Source organism: Nerophis ophidion, linkage group LG27, assembly GCF_033978795.1.
Source record: "Nerophis ophidion isolate RoL-2023_Sa linkage group LG27, RoL_Noph_v1.0, whole genome shotgun sequence".
NCBI classification, from domain to species: domain Eukaryota; kingdom Metazoa; phylum Chordata; class Actinopteri; order Syngnathiformes; family Syngnathidae; genus Nerophis; species Nerophis ophidion.
The window spans coordinates 11,650,543-11,671,255 of NC_084637.1; the positions used below are offsets into that span (position 1 = coordinate 11,650,543).

Below are 20,713 nucleotides of genomic sequence, written 5' to 3' on the forward strand. Positions count from 1 at the left end.
ACATGTGTTGTGGTCCAGTTTCCAGCCTGAACCGCAGCTGGCCTCAGTGAGCCCGTTTCGACAGATGCACTCGCAGCTGGACTCCTTCAGAACCCTGTTGGGGCCACATAGAGCCAGCAGCCCCGAGTCAAGAGCCTCTGGAAGCCACAGAGAGAAGAGAAGAACCAATGGTTAGTTGCAAAATCCAGACCTTGTAAAGTAAATAGAACTGAGCTGAATAGAATGCGTCTGCTTTGGAGTCCACTTCCCCTAATGCAAGGGTGACATTTTTTAAATGTTTAACTTGAATGCACGTCATTTGTTTGCAGTATAATTTAACGTGCACATCTGAAGCAATTCTGCAGTTATATTGCAAATAACAAGCTGCTGGTGTACACTAATAGATAATGGAGAAAAGCATCCATAAACATAATCTGCTGTATTTAATTTTCCTATAATCTGGTATGCAAACAAGCTTTGTGACATTTGTGCTGATCTCTTTTTCTTTACCAGTAAATTGGGATGATTAATCTGCATTTTTACATAATACAATCATTTTTTGTAATTATAATTGAATGTTAATTTAATCAGCCCTTCTTTAAATACAACGCATTGTTTTTGTGACAATGCCACATGTCAGCTGTTGGCGTGATCCCAGGATGCAGAGAAGTGCAGGCAAAGTGCAAGGAGGTGGTCCCTTTATTAAATACCAAGCAGAATAAAAGTAACTCAAGTCTTAGCAGGAACTCCAAAAGCAACTATCACACTCTGGCATACACTAGAACTGAGGTGTCAAACTTGTTTTCATTGAGGACCACATTGCAGTTGTGGCTGCCCTCACAGGGCTGCTTATAACAGGGAACAAATATTAATATACATAATTGGCCACTGTGTGAATGATTGTCCTGCGATGTGGCGTCGACTAGCTCTGGGTGTATACTACCTTGCGCCCGAGTGCAGCTGGTATAGGCTCCAGCCCCCGCAAACTTTAGAGGGACAAGCGGTTGAAGATGGATGGATGGATGAATGTAAAACAAATCCCTTCATTACACTGTTACACAATTTCCTTAGCATTTGACTATATGTAGTTTTTGCGGGGGAAAAAAACTGGCAGCTCACTCAGCAGAAATTTACCGTAAAATGTACAGTGGTTTTAACAGTACATTACTGTGAATTGAATACTGGTGCCACGTTTTTTTTTCACAGTCAAATTTTGGCGTCTGAGCTACCATTTTTTTTCTTATTTTTACTGTAAATAGAAAACCAGTTGTACTGTTTTTTTACCGTAAAATTCCAGACTGAGCTGCAAGTTTTTATTTGCAAAACTACTGATTTTTTTCCCCCATTTTTGGGAAAAAAACTATTTAATAGTCAAATCTTGACAAACGGAATGGGACTCGTGTAATATATGTGTTGCATTATTAGATGTTACTAAAATAGAAAATATATGCAACTGCATAGAGTACATGCATTTGTATCCCTCTAAAAGGAAAGAATAAATAGTTTGTTTACTTTATTGACCCATTTATTTTCAGGCTTTCGCGGGCCATATAAAATAATGTGGCTCTTGACTTTGACACCTGTGATGTATAATGTGTATGTAACTTTTAATTGCGGCATTTTATGCGGACAGCAAAATGTCTCACCCGTCTCCTTCTCAGAGTAGTTAATGGCATCTGTGGAGACGCACATGCAGTTCACAGGATCCCACAGGAACCCTGGAAGACAGGGGACGGTGGGAGGGGAACACCTGGACAAACACACCCACAGAATAAGCGCACACACAAGACTGACAAGTCTGATATGTGTGTTTGGAGTCTCACTAACAGGTGATCTGTTGCAGCTCGTCTAATGATGGAGTGAAGCGGCCGCTTCGGGAGGCACTCGCACGCCGTGTGGTTGACAAAGGTCACCATGACAACGGAGCGCTCCATCCTGGGTGGTGACAGCTCCATCAGCTGGGAGAATGCAAAGGAGGTAAGAGTTGATGATGATGATGATGGCGTGTGTGCAAGCGTGGGGATATTTACCGTCTTGTTGACAAGCGTGTGACTCGTGTTGCCGCAGTAAACGGCTTCGTTGGTGCAGCATCCCCCGCAGCGATGCAGCGCCACACAGCGGGGGAGGTAGAACTGACTGGTGGATTCTGGGTATTCTTTGGTGACCTCAATGCACACCTCCCTCGGCTGGCATGAGGTGCGCTGGATCTCCTCTAGGATGACTGATTGCGTGCGATTGTGTTAGTGAGTGGCTGCTTTTAGAAGCGTGAACATGGTGGTGTTTACCTCCAAGAGTGCCGTCCACCTTATAAAGAGCATCTTCTCTTAGCTGCACCCATCGATTGTCACGGCTAGGATGCACGGCCAGGCTTGCTGAGGATGTGGGAAAAGAGGAGGAAGTGCCAGGCCACGACTTTTTCCTCAGGCACTGTTGAAGCAGATTATATTCCGGATAAAGAAGCTGTAGTAGCTGATCCACACTCGTCACACTCTGTAGACTGGTCGGGTCATCTGACATCACTGGAGCCTGCAGGACAGGAAGGAAAAATGCCATCTTATTTAACCCTTTAGAACAATAAATAAGGGATGTTCTTTTTCTTTGGAAAATCAAAGGATATACAGTGGAACCTCAATTTACAAAGTTAATTGGTTTTTGAAAAGGGTTCCTAAACCGAAAAGTTTGTATAGTGAAGCAAATTTCTCCATAAGAAACAATGTAAATATGAATAATGGGTTCCAGCCTCAAACAAAGTCCATATTTTAGTGAAGGTTTGTACACTTTAAACACAATATACAGTGATATTAAGTACTGTATACCAAACAAACATGACAAGGGTGATAGATGAAGTTTTTCTTTATTTTACAAGCCAAAACAACAACAAGCTGCTGTCATTTGTATGCGCTGCTCCGCCATCACCCGCAAATACAAAAAGTCACACTGGTGCCCTCACAAACGATCAGAAATCACACATATCCTATACTTTAAGAACCATATCGCTACAATAATAAAAGTAAAATCCACTTTTATAAGATAGGCAATGAGCAGCTGATGAATAGAGGGCGAAAGGGGAGGTACTGTGTGTGTGCTAAACGAGACAAATGCCTGCTCCTCTGCTAAGAAATAAGTCTGCTTTGACATATTTTTCCAGAAAAATCCGGTCTCCTCAGGAATAAAACTTCCTGTGTACAAAGCCTGCTTTGTAAATTCTTCCATACTTATGAGCGTCATAAATGTACATGTCGCAAACAGTCTTTTTTTTTTTTTTTTAACTCCACAGCGATTCCCCTCTATTCCACACTAGTCTGTTGTCATTTAGGGACTAATAAGTTAGCAAAATGGACAAAACTTGTCAAAAGGAAAACAAACACAGAAAACGTGACAGTCTTGTAACTGTTTCGGGCAGTGTTGCCTGAAGTACAGTAATTATCATTTTTGTATGATAATTTCACCCTCTATGTGAACAGTCTAATTATTTCACCCCATTAATTTATAGCTATTAGAAAACACAAAAAGTTATTTCTAAATGTCCTGATAGTGTATTCAAAGTTAACTCTATATTATAAACTATGCTACCACTGTCCGTGGTAATATTTTACTGTAGCAGAAGGTTTTGAGCAATGTCTGATCATTTTCCTCAAAATACAATAATATTAAGCTTCTAAACTTGTTAAGGATCCTGTGTCATTTCCCATTTGGCAACTGTGATACCAAGATACAGCTGCTCCAAAATGATAGCCTGTCAAGTAAACTATCTAATTTCCAAAAGCTTGCCATGTTCACACAAACAGACATACTTTGATGTCACAATTTTGCGTTTTCATTTCCAAAGTACAATAAAAACAACACTGGCTTGCTGGCTTTAAATACAGTAAGAGGACATATATGTTTAAACGTAAATATACAATCATCATTGCACATGTCTATGCTTTGTATGTGATTTTGGTGTGGTTCCTATATATTTTGATCATTTTCATGGTCAAAATCGCGGAAATTCAGTGTTTCCTGATGAAAATAACAAGGCAGACAAGAAGTGAGGCAGACACAGGTGGTGCCTCCACGGCTACACACAAAGTGTACTGAGCATGTGCGTGCGAGAGGACGTGTGCTTGTTGCCAGGGGATAAAGCAGGCCATGAGGCAGCAAGTACCTCTGCCTCAAGTTAGGGGGCGATATATTGTGAACTTGCACTTCAAAAGTTCATGAATTGCCAACACCGATAAACCCTTAAGAAGTAGAATAAGAAAAAAAACAGACAACTGCTACGCTTCCCGCAAACTGTGACACTTTTTCGCCCTAAAAATGGAGGATTTGATTTCTAAAATAAGGAATTTTTCAAGACTGGACTTTCAATCAAAGCAAGAAGTCATTAATACTGGGAGACCAACGCTAGACCTGCCTGATTTGGTTCAAACGTGTGTGGTTCTAGGACAGAAAAGAATGTGTTAATGGATTGGTATAATGGAAAAGAATGGCTTTGTGGCTGTGCCACAGAAAAACGTATTTATTGCTTTCCCTGCCTTTTATTCTCTTCGTGTGACCGCGTTTGGACCCAAATGGGATATACTGATCTGAAAAACCTGCCAAGAAGCCTCGAAAACATAGAAGCTCATTTGCCCACATTCAAGGTCAGATTGCTTCAAAACGTTTGGAATATCACGTATTGATCTGGCTCTAATTGAACAACGGAGACTTAATATCAGCACCCACAATGCCAACCATCCATTTACTACCGCTTGTCCTTTTTGGGTCGCGGGGGGTCCTGGAGCCTATCTCAGCTGCAACATTCACACACAAGGGCCAATTTAGTGTTGCCAATCAACCTATCCCAAGGTGCATGTCTTTGGAGGTGGGAGGAAGCCTGAGTACCTGGAGGGAACCCACGCAATCACGGGGAGAACATGCAAAATCCACACAGAAAGATCCTGAGCCCGGTATTGAACTCAGGGCCTTCGTATTGTGAGGCACATGCACTAACACTTAGACCATCCTTGCTGCCCTCCACAATGCCAATCTAAAGGAAAGTCGTGAGAAAATAAAAGACCCAATAAACACTTGCTTTTCGGTGAAACAGGAGCTTGCATTTTGTGTTAATTATCTCAATTGAGAAAGAGAGACTTTTAAAACTCAAAAAAAAAAGAGAAAAAGGAGAACTTCTACAACTAAGTCATAGAAGTCTATGTCCAGAAGGAAAGACGTCCAAAATCCGTAGTCACAAGTTAATTAAAAAAAATGTGTATATATATATAATTTTTTTAATGTATTTATTATTTTTTTATCATTCTTTTTTTAAAGTCTGTCCTTTCTAATCCATTTTCCACTGCTTGTTACTCTCTTTATCTCCAAGCCTCTTAGCCATATCTTATTGGCTCCATATATTTTAATTTCCCCTCTGGGATTAATAAAGTATGTCTGTCTGATAAACCCTCCAAGGCAGGGGTGCCCACACTTTTTCTGCAGGCGAGCTACTTTTCAATTGACCAACTCTAGGGGATCTACCTCATTTATATATATCATTTATATTTATTTATTTATGAAAGAGACATTTTTGTAAACAAGTTAAATGTGTTTAATGATAATATAAGCATGTGTAACACATATTGATGTCTTTCTTTCACGAAGACAAGAATATAAGTTGGTGTATTACCTGATTCTGATGACTTGCATTGATTGGAATCAGACAGTAATGATGATAACGCCCACATTTTCAAATGGAGGAGAAAAAAAGTTGTCCTTTCTGTACAATACCACATGAAAGTGGTTGTTTTTTGGCATCTAATTCATCCAGCTTCCATACACTTTACAAGAAAAACATTGGCGGCAAATTCCGTAGCTTGCTTGATTGACATTCACGGCACCCGAGGGTCTTGTGAGATGACGCTGGCTGCTGCCAGTTCATTATTATGAAAAAATGACAGAGAGGAAGGCGAGAAACACTTTTTATTTCAACAGACTTTCGCGCCGTCCCTTCCGTCAAAACTCTAAAGGCCGACTGCACATTTCCTATCTTCACAATAAAAGCCCTGCTTCATGCTGCCTGCGCTAACAAAATAAGAGTCTCGGAAAGCTGGCGTGCACAACTGATGTGCACGCCAGCTTTCTGAGGGATCGCTTGTGCACGCCAGTTTTCCGAGACTCTGTATTTAGTTAGCGCAGGCAGCATGAAGCAGGGCTTTTATTGTGAAGATAGGAAATGTGCAGTCGGCCTTTAGAGTTTTGACGGAAGGTATGGCGCGAGAGTCTGTTGAAATAAAAAGTGTTTCTCGTCTTCCTCTCGGTCATATTTTAATAATAATGATCTTGCAGCAGCCAGCGTCATCTCACAAGACCCTCCGGTACCGTGAATGTCATTTAAGTGACGTCTTGGTGAAGATTGATGATCACTAATTTTTAGGTCTATTTTTTTTAAAAGCCTGGCTCGAGATCGACTGACACACCCCCGCGGTCGACTGGAAGCTTGCGATCGACGTAATGGGCACCCCTGGTCCAAGGTTTCTCATTGTCATCCCATTGGGTTGAGTTTTTAAATAGTTTTTTTTCTTGCCCTGATGTGGGATCTGAGCCAAGAACATCATTGTGGCATGTGCAGCCCTTTGAGACACTGGTAATTTAAGGCTATATAAGTAAACTTTGATTGATTGGTTGTCTAAAAATGCATTTTTCCATCGATAACGTGACATTATGCCACAGTGTCGGGCAAGTGCGCACTCGTTCAGTCAATTAGTGCGTGAGGAATATATATATGTAACGGGCTATATATATATATATATATATATATATATATATATATACACATACATACACATATATACATACACAGCCCGGCTGCCGGCCAAATTGTTTTAACCCAGGGGTCCCCCAAACTTTTGGGGGACCCCTGTTCTATTGTCTGCTCTGCGTTGCAGTGTTAATTGTGTGCTAAGTGTGTTGAAATGTGTGGCGTCCCACTGGATGTGAATTCTCCCTGCCCACTGGGTGTGAGTTTTCCTTGCCCTTTTGTGGGTTTTTCCGAGGATGTTGTAGTCGTAATGATTTGTGCAGTCCTTTGAGACATTTGTGATTTGGGGCTATATAAATAAACATTGATTGATTGATTGATTATTCTATCATCAAACTGTGTGTTTTTGTGACTTTAAACCGGTGCCATTGCATCATACTGCATGTTTGTAAATCTGACTCGTGGGTCAGTGCCTCTCAAACATCACTGTACATTTATGTGGATTAAGATCATTTTAACACCGCAGAGGCAATGTTATTTGTGCTCGTGTGGACATAAACCTAATACAGCCGTTCAACTGGTGGCCTGGGCACCATACCGATTTAGTTCAAAACTTTGGAGACAAACATTTTTACAACAAATTCCTAAAAACACTGGAGTGCTTCTGTTGTTTGGAGGAACTTGGACCACTGTAAACATATTGGCAAATACTTGCGCTCACATTTTAAACTTTGTAAGCAATCATAGAACACTGGTGTCCAAACTTTTGATTTATAGAACTGAGGCGATCCTCAAAGCACTGCTGTAAGTTTTCTCCTTTTTGGTAGTGACATGTTTTTATAATGTGATGTATGTAACTATGGTGTTGCTGTAGCTTGCTTACTTCAGATGCAGTCAGTAGTCATTCGTTCATCTTTTTAATCATAATAATGGTGTTCCCCAGGGTTCCATTTTAGGTCCTAACTTTTTCATCATTTGTGCGATTTAACTTTAAGTTCAGTTAAACAAAATAACTTGAGGACCCACATTTTTTCAGTAGATTCTGAAAAACAAGAGTGCTGTCACAGAGATGACTTTTGAATATCTTTTTTACAGAGGGTTCCTAAAAAAACAGCAGAGCGCTCCTGTAACTCCTAACTAAATAAACAGACCAAAATAAAATGTCTACTTCTAAGGATGCTGGTTTTTCAAAAAATTGAAAGAATAAGAGAAAACATGTGTCAGTAGCTTTCTGGAATGTAATTTGTTCCTGTGATATGGATCCAAATACTACAATGGAACTGTTCTTACTGTATCTATTGAATTAACCCAAATAAAACAAGCTATTATATTTCTTAAAATTGCTATTAAAGGCCTACTAAAATGAGATTTTCTTATTTAAACGGGGATAGCAGGTCCATTCTATGTGTCATACTTGATCATTTCGCGATATTGCCATATTTTTGCTGAAGATTTCGTAGAAAAATCGACGATAAAGTTTGCAGCTTTTGGTCGCTAATAAAAAAGCCTTGCCTGTACCGGAAGTAGCAGACGATGTGCGCGTGACGTAACGGGTTGTGGAGCTCCTCGCATCCTCACATTATTTACAATCATGGCCACCAGTAGCGAGAGCGATTCGGACCGAAAAAGCGACAATTTCCCCATTAATTTGAGCGAGGATTAAAGATTTGTGGATGAGGAAAGTGAGAGTGAAGGACTAGAAAAAAAAAAGACGAGGGTAGTGGGAGCGATTCAGATGTTATTAGACACATTTACTAGGATAATTCTGAAAAATCCCTTATCTGATTATTGTTTTACTAGTGTTTTAGTGAGATTATATGGTCGTACCTGTACAACCTGAGAGTCGGAGGGGTGATGCCACGGGTGTGGTGACCGGCAGTGTCTCAGGGGGAGGCCACGTTTCTCGACGAGGCGCAGACAGCCGGGCTGAGATTTTTTTTTTTCCCCGTCTTCCACAGTGTAAGCATCCGGCGGTTGGGGGCGGCCGGTGGGAGGAAGCAAGAGAGTCCGCAGCTGTAGAAGGAACGACGCAAGCTATCCGCTCATGTCTACGGTAAGAAACGATTTAATACCACCATTTTCTCACCGAAACCTGCCGATTGACATGTTGTCGGGAACCATGTTCGCTTGACCGCTCTGTTCCATAGTAAAACTTCCCCGTCATCTTTCTGGAATGTAAACAAGGAAACACCGGCTGTGTTTGTGTTGCTAAAGGCGGCCGCAATACAACGCTTCTTCTTTGACGTCTCCATTATTAATTGAACAAATTGCAAAAGATTCAGCAGCACAGATGTCCAGGATACTGTGTAATTATGCGATTAAAGCAGACGACTTATAGCTGGGAAATTTAAAAATTGCAATTCAGTAAACTAAACCGGCCGTATTGGCATGTGTTGCAATGTTAATATTTCATCATTGATATATAAACTATCAGACTGTGTGGTCGGTAATAGTGGGTTCCAGTAGGCCTTTAAGCTTGACGTGATGTAATTGTCACAGCCAAAATGCTAATAAAATAAACCTCACTTTTCTAATGACTTCTTCCATTTTTATATACATTTGTGCTACTAAGCACAAAAAATGTGGGTTATTACAAAATAAGGACCACATTTACCACAACATCCCAATCTAACCATGTTTTACACACTGCCATTTTCCTTTAAACAGAACTTGGTATGGGTTCTTACAAGTTAAGGTTGTGACACCACCTGCTAACGTCACTAGGAGTTCCGAATTCCGATGACGAGAGCCAAATTGTTATCGTCACACCCTATGAAATGGAATTCTCCTTTTGAAATCCACAACTGGCAGTGTTTCAGAATATATTGCGGATGGCTACTGTGAGCACGTTCACACACCGTTTTGTTCAAGCGTTCCTTAATCCCTCCTCCATACCACATTTGACATATTAATGGTGCGAGCTACTTACACATTCTAACACAGAATGATAACGTAATGGAGTTGTTCATAATGGCTGCAGGTGATTTACTGTATCCTATTCAGAAACAGGCACTCCTCCTTTCTATATCCATCTTTTTTTCATTTCACTTATATGGCTCAAAAGTGTTAATCTCTTTCTCTCATTCTGGCATGAGGTCATCGCTAAGGGACTGTTAGGTCATGATGGACCAATGACCGGGCCAGTGCTGTGGGGTGTGTCCACTTTCAGCAGCATGGGGCCGCTTTCATTGCCTCTAAACTGCAGCAATAAGCAATGACTTCACATTTCATCTGCTGTTATGGACGATACTATTCTACTACTACATGGTAAAATGTTGTAGACAAGGGCTGTCTATTATTTTTGGCCCACAGTTTTTTTGTATTCCGCAAATAGAAATAATTAATGAGCTATATTACTGGTGGTCCTTGATTTATGACGCTCCATTTTTACAACGTTTCATGGTTACAAATGTGCTCCCATTAATTAATTTAAAACGTTTGGTCCGTAAATCAGGAGCTAGCTTAGAGCGCATGCGGCGGAATAATAAACTACAGTATGTGTTGTACGAACAACTACACTGAGGAAGATTATCATTGCCTATCAGTTCACTTTTTGACTACATTATATCTCCCAAGTGTATAGTAGGCTCTTGTGGTGTCAATGCACCAAAGAAATCATCATGGAAGTGAAAATGAACACGATAAAGATCAAAGGAGAACACCCGTCAAATTTGGCTGCATTTATGGTCTCAACTGCTTGCAATCATAAGGATAAAGATGGTAACCTTTAGCATGTTAAATGATCTGCTCTTATAAAAGCGGCAACAATAAGCAGTGTAGTGATTTAGGGGTTCTCCATTAATCAACATTGAGGTTTTAATTAGTGCAGTTATGTAACCACAGCACGCGGAGGTTTTGTTTTTCTTTGCCGTCACCGGCATATTATTGACAGATGTGTTTGCCAATCTCAATTGTTGAGCCTCTCATTCCTTCCTCGCTTCAAACAAGGAGGAAGAGGTCTCACTTTGTGCGTCGCTCTCAGCACCAACAGCAGAATTAAGTGAACACAATGAACCTTGTTTATAGTCATTCACAATCTTTTTCTCGGAGAGCGACTCGGCGAGACCGCCCACACAAGAAGCCTAGACACATAGCCTCCCGACTCGCCAGTGGGAAGTTCTGCGAAGTAACAAAAAATTAGGAAAAGGAAATATGATTACAAAGCCAAATGTCCCGTTGTGGTAGCTTCAAATCGGATGGCAATATGAGCCCATCAACACGGACGAACAACTGAGAATGTCATGATTACGTAATGGCATTAAACAAAAAGACAACAACCGACGTAGTTTTTCCCATCCATCCATCCCTCCATTTTATACCGCGTGTCCCTTTTGGGGTCGCGGGGTGTGCTGGAGCCTATTTCAGCTGCATTCGGGCAGAAGGCGGTTTACACCCTGGACAAGTCGGCACCTCATCGCAGACGTAGTTTTTCTAACTGGGGAAAAAAAGCACTTTAAGATGTTCAATATTTATTTAGGTAAAATCTTTGCTTACAGAAACGAGTGCATTTATTATTTTTGTTTGTTTATATATTAATAGTTATTTACCTATTTAGGGACGGCGTGGCGCACTGGGAGAGTGGCCGTGCGCAACCCGAGGGTCCCTGGTTCAAATGCCACCTAGTACCAACCTTGTCACGTCCGTTGTGTCCTGAGCAAGACACTTCACCCTTGCTCCTGATGGGTGCTGGTTGGCGCCTTGCATGGCAGCTCCCTCCATTAGTGTGTGAATGTGTGTGTGAATGGGTAAATGTGGAAGTAGTGTCAAAGCGCTTTGAGTACCTTGAAGATAGAAAAGCGCTATACAAGTACAACCCATTTATCATTTATTTACCTTCCAATTACAGTGCAATGGTATGGTAATGTTATCAACTAATGGAAATTCGACTGTAATGAAACATAAACGTTTATATATCACATTAAAAGGTTACTGGCATTATTATTACAGTATATATTATTGGATTACGTTATAATCCCTGTATAGTTTTATCAACAATTTATTCGGTTTAAGAGCGTAATGTAGAAAAAAAGCTCTGAGTTTCTCCGCATAAATCCAAATAAAAGTAGATTATTGCATATTGTTCTAATTTGTGGCACCTTAACACAAGAATATGTTAATTGACAGTCTAAAAGTAACATGTCTTCCTTCACTCACAGTTTTATGCAATTATGCGTAAAATATAAAAATCGCAATTTTGGAGAGAAAAATCTGCAATTACCTTTTTTCTCAAAATCGTGCACTAGTGGATTCATTATTGAGATGGAATGATTGCTAACGCTTTAGCTGGAAGAGCAGAATCAACGTTGTATCGCAGTGATAAAGGCCAAAAGATTGAAGTCTTGAAAAGTAAACAGGAGAGATGGCATTAAAGTGACATTTTATTGACCATTAATAACAAAATATTTTAATATGTGGTGGTTTAAGGCTTGTGCTAATTTGCATCATCTTAACAGGAACCTATGATTATTTTTGTTTTCTTTGACTTATAAATGTTACAATGTTGGATACTCGCTCATATGAGCTTACATGCCGTTTTAGACGCCTGTGATCTGTGTTTTGGACTCATTAGTAGGGGACACTATGATGTCACCGATTGACAAATGTACCTTTGTGGGCATCCTGGTGCTTGCTTTCTGCCTGCATAGCAGCTGGTTGGCTGCAGTCTGCCGTGTCATTCCTCGTTTGATACCCTCCCAACCGCTTTTAATTTATTACTATGAAAATACTACTTTAAAGGCCTACTGAAACCCACTACTACCGACCACGCAGTCTGATAGTTTATATAACAATGATGAAATCTTAACATTGCAACACATGCCAATACGGCAGTTTACTGAATTGCAATTTTAAATTTCACGCCGAAATATCCTGCTGAAACATCTCGGTATGATGACGCGTGCGCGTGACGTCACGCATTGTAGAGGACATTTTGTTCCAGCATCGTTCCCAGCAGTAAGTCGTCTGTTTTCATCGCATAATTCCACAGTATTCTGGACATCTGTGTTGCTGAATCTTTTGCAATTTGTTCAATGAATAATGGAGACATCAAGGAAGAAAGCTGTAGGTGGGAAGCGGTGTATTGCGGCTGCCTTTAGCAACACAAACACACCAGGTGTTTCCTTGTTTACATTCCCGAAAGATGACGGTGAAGCTTTACTAAGGAACAGAGCGGTCAAGCGGACACGGTTGGATTGGACTACACACTCAAAGTACAGTGTATTATGCAGTGATCATTTCGAAAGATTGTGTTTCGAAGAGGGTCCCTTGCGAAAGGCGGAGATGGGCATCGCCACCACCCGTCGACTGGTGCTGAAGAAAGGTGCGGTGCCGACATTCAGGTTGTACAGGTACGACCATATAATATCACTAAAACACTGGTAACACAATAAGCAGATAAGGGATTTTCCAGAATTATCCTAGTAAATTTGTAATAACATCTGAATCGCTCCCACTGTATAGTCTTTTTTTTCTAGTCCTTCACTCTCACTTTCCTCATCCACGAATCTTTCATCCTCGCTCAAATTAATGGGATAATCGTCGCTTTCTCGGTCCAAATCGCTCTCGTTGCTGATGGCCATGATTGTAAACAATGTTCAGATGTGAGGAGCTCCACAACCCGTGACGTCACGCGCACATCGTCTGCTACTTCCGATACAAGCAAGGCTTTTTTATCAGCACCAAAAGTTGCGAACTTTATCGTCGATGTTCTCTACTAAATCCTTTCAGCAAAAATATGGCAATATCGCGAAATGATCAAGTATGACACATAGAATGGACCTGCTATCCCTGTTTAAATAAGAACATCTCATTTCAGTAGGCCTTTAAAATAAATATTAAATATTTATTTGTGCACCACATTTTACACGGACTGTGTGGTCAAAGTACAAAGTTGGATTAGACGCTAAACTCGGACGGAAAAGACGGCGACTGTAGTTCTGGGAAGCCCAAGATAAGGTAAGATAAAGTATTATTGTTATCTAAACATGGCATGCGAACAATAACACTGCGGTGACATTAATATGTTGGCTTTTTTATGCAGCTCTGTATTGGTCCGAGAGTTGCAGGTCTACCTAATGTGGTGACTGTTGGATCTATATAATATTTGAGGTTTATTGTTGACCGTGTATGAAAAAAAAACAACTGTGAAGTTCATCTTCAAGATATACAATTTTTTTCAGACTATTAGGTGCACTTACTTACTTACTTGCTTACTTACTTACAGTCTAAGAGAAGCAACGAACAATTTGCAGTCATGTTATGATAGAATATACATTCAATGACAGTTAATGCTAGCTATCCAGGTGGCTACAATTAGCTAACAACACCTAAAGCTAATGTGCATACATGTATTATGTACCGTACGAGAAGCCGTTAGAGGGCGGGATATACTGTGTAAAATACATTGGAAAGTTGGCGCCCTCTAGGCATCCGTGTAAATGTTGCAAACAGCCACTTTAAGATCCTTTCATTGTCACGAAAATCAACAATGCGCATTATAACCCGGTGTTACTAATGTACGTTTTTATTCTGATAGTGCGTACCGACCTCCAAGCAATTTTATTTCGTACATGGTGTAATGATAGGTGTGACCAAGAGATGGCACTCACACATGAGAGATACGTGTGGAGTGCAGGTTGACGCCTGTTCAATACATGACGCTAGCAAGTATCCGTAAGCAAGCAAGACCAAAACGTTGATGTTTCATTGAGAATATAGAACATTACTCACAGCCCTCAAGAATCCGTCAGAATGTTTTAGTATGACTTTGGTAAGCTACAAAGCTACACCAATGGATTGCATAATAGGTAATGTAGTCATACAGTATGGGCTGTGCTTCAACATGCATGTGTTGTTATGGTGTGTTTAAAGACCCCAAAATGGCACCGATTAAGAGACCTTATCTGGCTTTTTGTACCACAATATTACATACTTGCCAAACCTGAGACCTCCAAATTCGGGAGATGGGGGGTTGGGGGGTGTTTTAGGGGGTAACGGGGATATATATATTTTCAAGTATTTCTTTGTATATCCGTTCATGAATTAGTATATGCGTTCGGCCACCGTGTTCAATGGAGAAGTCTGATCGACAAGATTTGCAGGCAGCATACTCCTTCCCCTTCGAGCTGTCCTGGATGAACTGAAATTATTTGTTCCAATCATTTTGGAACTTGCAAGCATACTTCTTCTTCTTACTTGTCGTTGCCATGTCTCTTCTTTGTTCTCCTTCCTCTCTGTTACGTTTTCGGACATTACTACTTGCCATAGTTTTGAAGCAATGCATGATGGGAATCCGGATGTTGTGTGTCAGTGTGTTAACATGCCGGCCGGCCGCAATAGACACACGCTGAGAAATAGCTCCGTGCCTGCCTACTTTATGGGTTATAAATAAACCTATGGATACCGGAGACATATATAGTAGTCTCCTTTTTTAGGTGTGAGAGGACACTAAAGGTAGTGCCTTTAAGGCACGTCCCCAATATTGTTGTCGGGGTGGAAATCGGGAGAAATTCAGGAGAATGGTTGCCCCGGGAGATTTTCGGCAGGGGCACTGAAATTCGGGAGTCTCCAAGGATTGGGAGGGTTGATAAGCATGCAGTTTTATGCACAACCAACTTTTCTTACCAGGTGGGATCTGCTGATATATATTTAGGATCTGCATAAGTCCCAAAAATAGGCACACATCTGCCATTGTAGCCCACGCCGCAACAATATTTTCCTTTTTCTCTATCTTCTTGTTGTGACATTTCTAATACAAAGTAGCGTACAGCTGTAACTTATATCTGTCAGTAGACTCGCAATGGAAGCGCTAAAAACTACCACTACAACAAAAATGACAGAGAGAAAACACTGTCCAAGGGGAAGCACGTAAATAAGACCGCCCACAAAATGGCGCATCCAGAACAGACGGTCAGAAAGTGGTCTGTAAAACATAATCTATGCAGCATTTTAAGCAAAGCACCACCATTGCATGTTATGTAAACCACAAATAAGTGTTTCAAATGTAGAAAAAAATCCTAATATGACCCCTTTAATGCGCCGTATAATCAGGTGCGCCTTTTGTATGGCCATAGACCCGCTCATCAGCAGCTTTATAATTCCGATGCGACCTACAGTCCGAAAAATACAATATGGACATTTTCAAAATATAAATGTGAATACTTTTTTTCAAGTTAGTTTTTCTTTTTAAAGGCATGTCAAAATTGGGCTCTTTTGAGAATCAAGCACCATTTAGATTTCCAATTATTTTAAAATGGAGACTAGGGCTGCAAATCTTTAGGTGTCCTACGATTTGATTCAATATCGATTCTTGGGGACGCGATTCGATACATATCGATTTTTTTCGATTCAACGCGATTCAAAAACGATATTTTTCCAATTCAAAAGGATTCTGTATTCATTCAGTACATATAATTTCAACAGGATCTACCCCAGTCTGCTGACATGCTAGCAGAGTAGTAGATTTAAAAAAAAAAAAGCTTTTATAATTATAAAGGTCAATGTTTTATCAACTAATTGCAATAATGTAAATTTGTTTTAACTATTAAACGAACCAAAAATATGACTTATTTTATCTTTGTGAAAACATTGGACACCGTGTGTTGTCAAGCTTATGAGATGTGATGCAAGTGTAAGCCACTGTGACACTATTGTTCTTTTTAATTTTTATAAATGTCTAATGATAATGTCAATGAGGGATTTTTAATCACTGCTATGATGAAATTATAACTAATATTGATACTGTTGTTGATCATTTTTGTTTCACTACTTTTGATTTGTTCTGTGTCGTGTTTGTGTCTCCTCAATTCCTCTCTTTATTGCAGTTCAGAGTGTTGCTGGGTCATGTTTGGTTTTGGAATTGGATTGCATTGTTATGGTATTGCTGTGTATTGTTTTGTTGGATTGATAAAAAAAATCGATTTTTAAAAAAATGAGAATCGATTCTGAATCGCACAACGTTTTCGAATCAATTTTTTTTCCAACACCCCTTATGCAGACGTTGGTTTGATACACGTTTTTGAGTTAGGAGCTCTGTCACAGAACTAATATAAACTTGCAAATTGAAGTACCACTGTAATTAGTGTTATGCAAGGGACTTCAGTCTTCATTTAGTCATTCCGAGTCTCGACTTACTCTAAATTTGAACTTGCGCCTCGTTGGAACAGGAGCCACCTGTATTAGATGATACGCTAATTCCGCAAAACTAATATTTGGAAGCTTTGCATCTTAGCTTAGCATACATTGATCGACATTGGATTGGTTTTAGCTTCTTTAATACACACAATTCTGTATGAGGCCCCGGGTTAATTCAACGGTTACCATTTTGTTTGATTTTGTCTTTATTCCCTGTCAGAGTGGACAGTTTTTATGGTAGGTGTAATTTATTGTACCATACACTTTTTACTCTAAAGGTCAAGGACATTAGTAAAATCTACTTCCCTTGCTGCTCATTTGCGGTTGTCTGCCTTCTCTTTTGTCTTCAGTCAGTCGTCCGCTATTGCTTGGATTTCAGCGACGTCACGTCTGGCTCATAAAATATGCGCGGTGGTGAAGCCAGCGTCTGTTCTCAATAGGCACTAAGCGCCGTTCGGCCTTACTTGAAGAAAAACGCCCTATGCTTGTATTTTCGGCTGTACGAACCGTTGAAATCGTGAAAAGGACACGTTTCTCCAGAGTTCTACGAGAGGTAATCAAGAAGGGCGGAAAAGTGCAAAATATTACGAAAGACGACGATAAAAGTAGCACGCACTTCAGTCCGAGGGAGCAGAGTAGAACGCACGGGTTTGCAGTGATCACTTCGTCAAAGGTTTGTTTGTTATATTTTTAATACTAGTATTTTTCCGTTGAAGTATTATTTATTTGCGTTTTAGAAAGTTTGGGTCAATGATATTTTGTCAGGAAGGGTACTTCCAGGTATCCCCTCTTGTTTATTCTGTACACAATGTGTCAGAATACAGGTCAAAAATCAAATGTGGTGAGGATTCAGCTCGTTAAATGGATATGTCGTCACGGATGCTAGTTTGTTTACATGCAGAGCGCAAAGTAAAATCATGAAATTCAACCTTTCCCAGGCAGAAACGATGCGTATTTATCCGGCAGTCTTGATACCAATTTCCTTGACACAGCCACACATGAAGTTGTAGACCTCCAGGCTTTTTCAAGTTTTCATTCGTTTTATCGTGGAGGATGATGTCTGGAGCACACGATTGTTCGATATGTCTGGGAACTTCAACAACAAACAATTTTTGATATCCGTCGACAAATCTTTTTTTGATAACTTATATGGATTTTTTTCTTGTATATGCTTGTTGCAGGAAGATTAAAGCGCCTTGCGTACTCTGAGTTTGCAAGCTTCTTGCTGCACAATTGTTGTTGGCTTGTTTGACCACCATTGTTTTTCACTTCCGGGAACAAGTTACATGACGGAATACAAGCAATTGGCTTGCGATCACTGAAGTAGTTACTCAGAAAGTAACTTTTGGACTATGTGTATGGTCATTTTCCTTCCATCTTATTGGTTTAAAGCATTTGCTTGGACGTGAGCAGAGTACGTCACTGATACATCGCTTTGAATCTGAATTACAGAACATATTTTTGTTTTGGGCAGCACGGTGGTAACAAGTGTTAGTGCATGTGCCTCACAATACAAAGGTCCTGAGTAGTCCTGAGTTCGATCCCGGGCACGGAATATTTCTGTGTGGAGTTTGCATGTTCTGCCCGTGACTGCGTGGGTTCCCTCCGGGTACTTCGGCTTCCTCCCACCTCCTAAAACATGCACCTGGGGATAGGTTGATTGGCAACACTAAATTGGCCCTAGTGTGTGAATGTGAGTGTGAATGTTGTCTGTCTATCTGTGTTGGCCCTGCGATGAGGTGGCGACTTGTCCAGGGTGTGCGTCCCCTTCGGCCCGAATGCAGCTAAGATAGGTTCCAGCAACCGCCGCGAACCCAAAAAGGGACAAGCGGTAAAAAATGGATGGATGAATAGTTTGTATTGTGTTAGTTCTTACTACAAATAAGCAATGTTGGCCTTATCTTCATATTCAGATATGACATAGGGGAAAAAAGATGAAGTTTTAAGAATTTTCTTTGCAAAATTGTATTTCTACAACCTAATGTTGCAGATGAATGTAAATACAAGGAAATACAGATACAATATCGCATTCTGTGTATCATTGCGCAGAATTGTGTACCCACGGAAAAAAATCACATGCATCGGTGATTCGGCCTGTCTTACTTCGTCATACTCATTTGAGTTTGACTGCAAAATAAGCCACCATGGGGCCAAAGAAACTTGCAAGTGCTAGTATCACTTTGATAAATACTCTAAGAAACACTATTAATTTCAATTAAGAACTCTTAGCTTGTGGCCGGTCCACAAAATGATTTCCATCCTTGATAGAAAAAAATGAAGGAAGCTAATGTTGCAAAGGGAGTAAAGTTCTTGATACTCAAAGTCCTTATCAGGAAATCCCCCTCCAAACAATCTACTCTCCATTTCTCCCTTTCTAGGTTGATTGGCAACACCAAATTGGCCCGAGTGTGTGAATGCGAGTGTGAATGTTGTCTGTATCTGTGTTGGCCCTGCGATGAGGTGGCGACTTGTCCATGGTGTACATTGCCTTCCGCCCGAATGCAGCTGAGATAGGCTCCAGCAACCCCAAAAAGGGACAAGCGGTAGAAAATGGATGGATGGATTCTTGTTTTACGGTTTTCCACCCAGTTTACCTCTGTCTTCCAGCATTTTTGATAAAGGTGGTAAGTATCAAACTGTAATTTGGACCCACTTAAGCTATTATAGCGATCGTCCTTGTGGATCTATGTTCTTCTGTTAAATTGATGCACATTGAGATCTCCTTCAAATCCCTATTACAGGGGTCGGCAACCCTCAGCATACAATAAGCCATTTAAGCCTATTTCCCACCAAATAAAACCCACCTCGGACCGTAAATTCTGTTTAATCCTTAAATTAATGGTAACTGCCCCCAGTGGAGGAGTTCAAGTACCTCTGAGTCTTGTTCACGAGTGAGAGAAGAGTGGATCGTGAGATCGACAGGCGGATCGGTGCGGCGTCTTCAGTAATGCGGACGCTGTATCGATCCGTTGTGGTGAAGAAGGAGCTGAGCCGGAAGGCAAAGCTCTCAATTTACCGGTCGATCAACGTTCCCATCCTTCCTCACCTTTGGTCATGAGCTTTGGGTTATGACCGAAAGGACAAGATCACGGGTACAAGCGGCCGACATGAACTTCCTCCGCCGGGTGGCGGGGCTCTCCCTTAGAGATAGGGTGAGAAGCTCTGCCATCCGGGAGGAGCTCAAAGTAAAGCTGCTGCTCCTCCACATCGAGAGGAGCCAGATGAGGTGGTTCGGGCTCGTCCAACCGGTAGGAGGCCACGGGGAAGACCCAGGAAGCATTGGGAAGACTATGTCTCCCGGCTGGCCTGGGAACGCCTCAGGAAGAGCTGGACAAAGTGGCTGGGGAGAGGGAAGTCTGGGCTTCCCTGCTTAGGCTGCTGCCCCCGCGACCCGACCTCGGATAAGCGAAAGAAGATGGATGATGTTAAAACCACTTTTAGTTTCATCACACTTACGCTACAACATTTATCAAATCAAACACTAGACAAGAAATTACACATTTTATTTCTGGATGTTACGACGGAAAACACCAGATTCTTTTGAACTCTAGAAAGAGATGACGCATAGGGGGCGTGACCTACATTTCGACCGACAAAATACTAAAATGTTTTATTTGTATATTACCAAGCTCTTGAAAAATAACTGTTCAATTTAAGTAAACTAAATAAAATCTATTACATTAAAATGAAATGTTTTAAAGCCAACGGGAGCCAGCACTGAAAGAGCAGCATGCAGCCCAGCTGCCCGAGTAGTACTTCCTGTATACTTCCTGGAACAATATAGCTCGGTTGGTAGAGTGGCCGTGCCAGCAACTTGAGGGTTCCAGTTTCGATCCCCACTACCGCCATACTAATCACTGCCGTTGTGTCCTTGGGCAAGACACTTTA

General features: G+C 40.9%; 1 protein-coding gene across 2 annotated transcripts in view; it reads right to left on the reverse strand.

Annotated features, from left to right (window-relative positions):
* The window catches only part of LOC133544563 (vascular endothelial growth factor C-like), a 43,331-nt gene that overhangs the window by 6,678 nt on the left and 15,940 nt on the right, over positions 1–20,713 (reverse strand). For both annotated transcript variants that reach the window (XM_061890043.1, XM_061890044.1), the window contains 5 exons: positions 2,265–2,505; positions 2,010–2,200; positions 1,807–1,937; positions 1,626–1,729; positions 3–137 (listed from right to left, as the gene is read on the reverse strand). In XM_061890043.1, the coding sequence (XP_061746027.1) occupies positions 3–137; positions 1,626–1,729; positions 1,807–1,937; positions 2,010–2,200; positions 2,265–2,505 (802 nt within the window). The remainder of the gene's footprint in view (positions 1–2; positions 138–1,625; positions 1,730–1,806; positions 1,938–2,009; positions 2,201–2,264; positions 2,506–20,713) is intronic.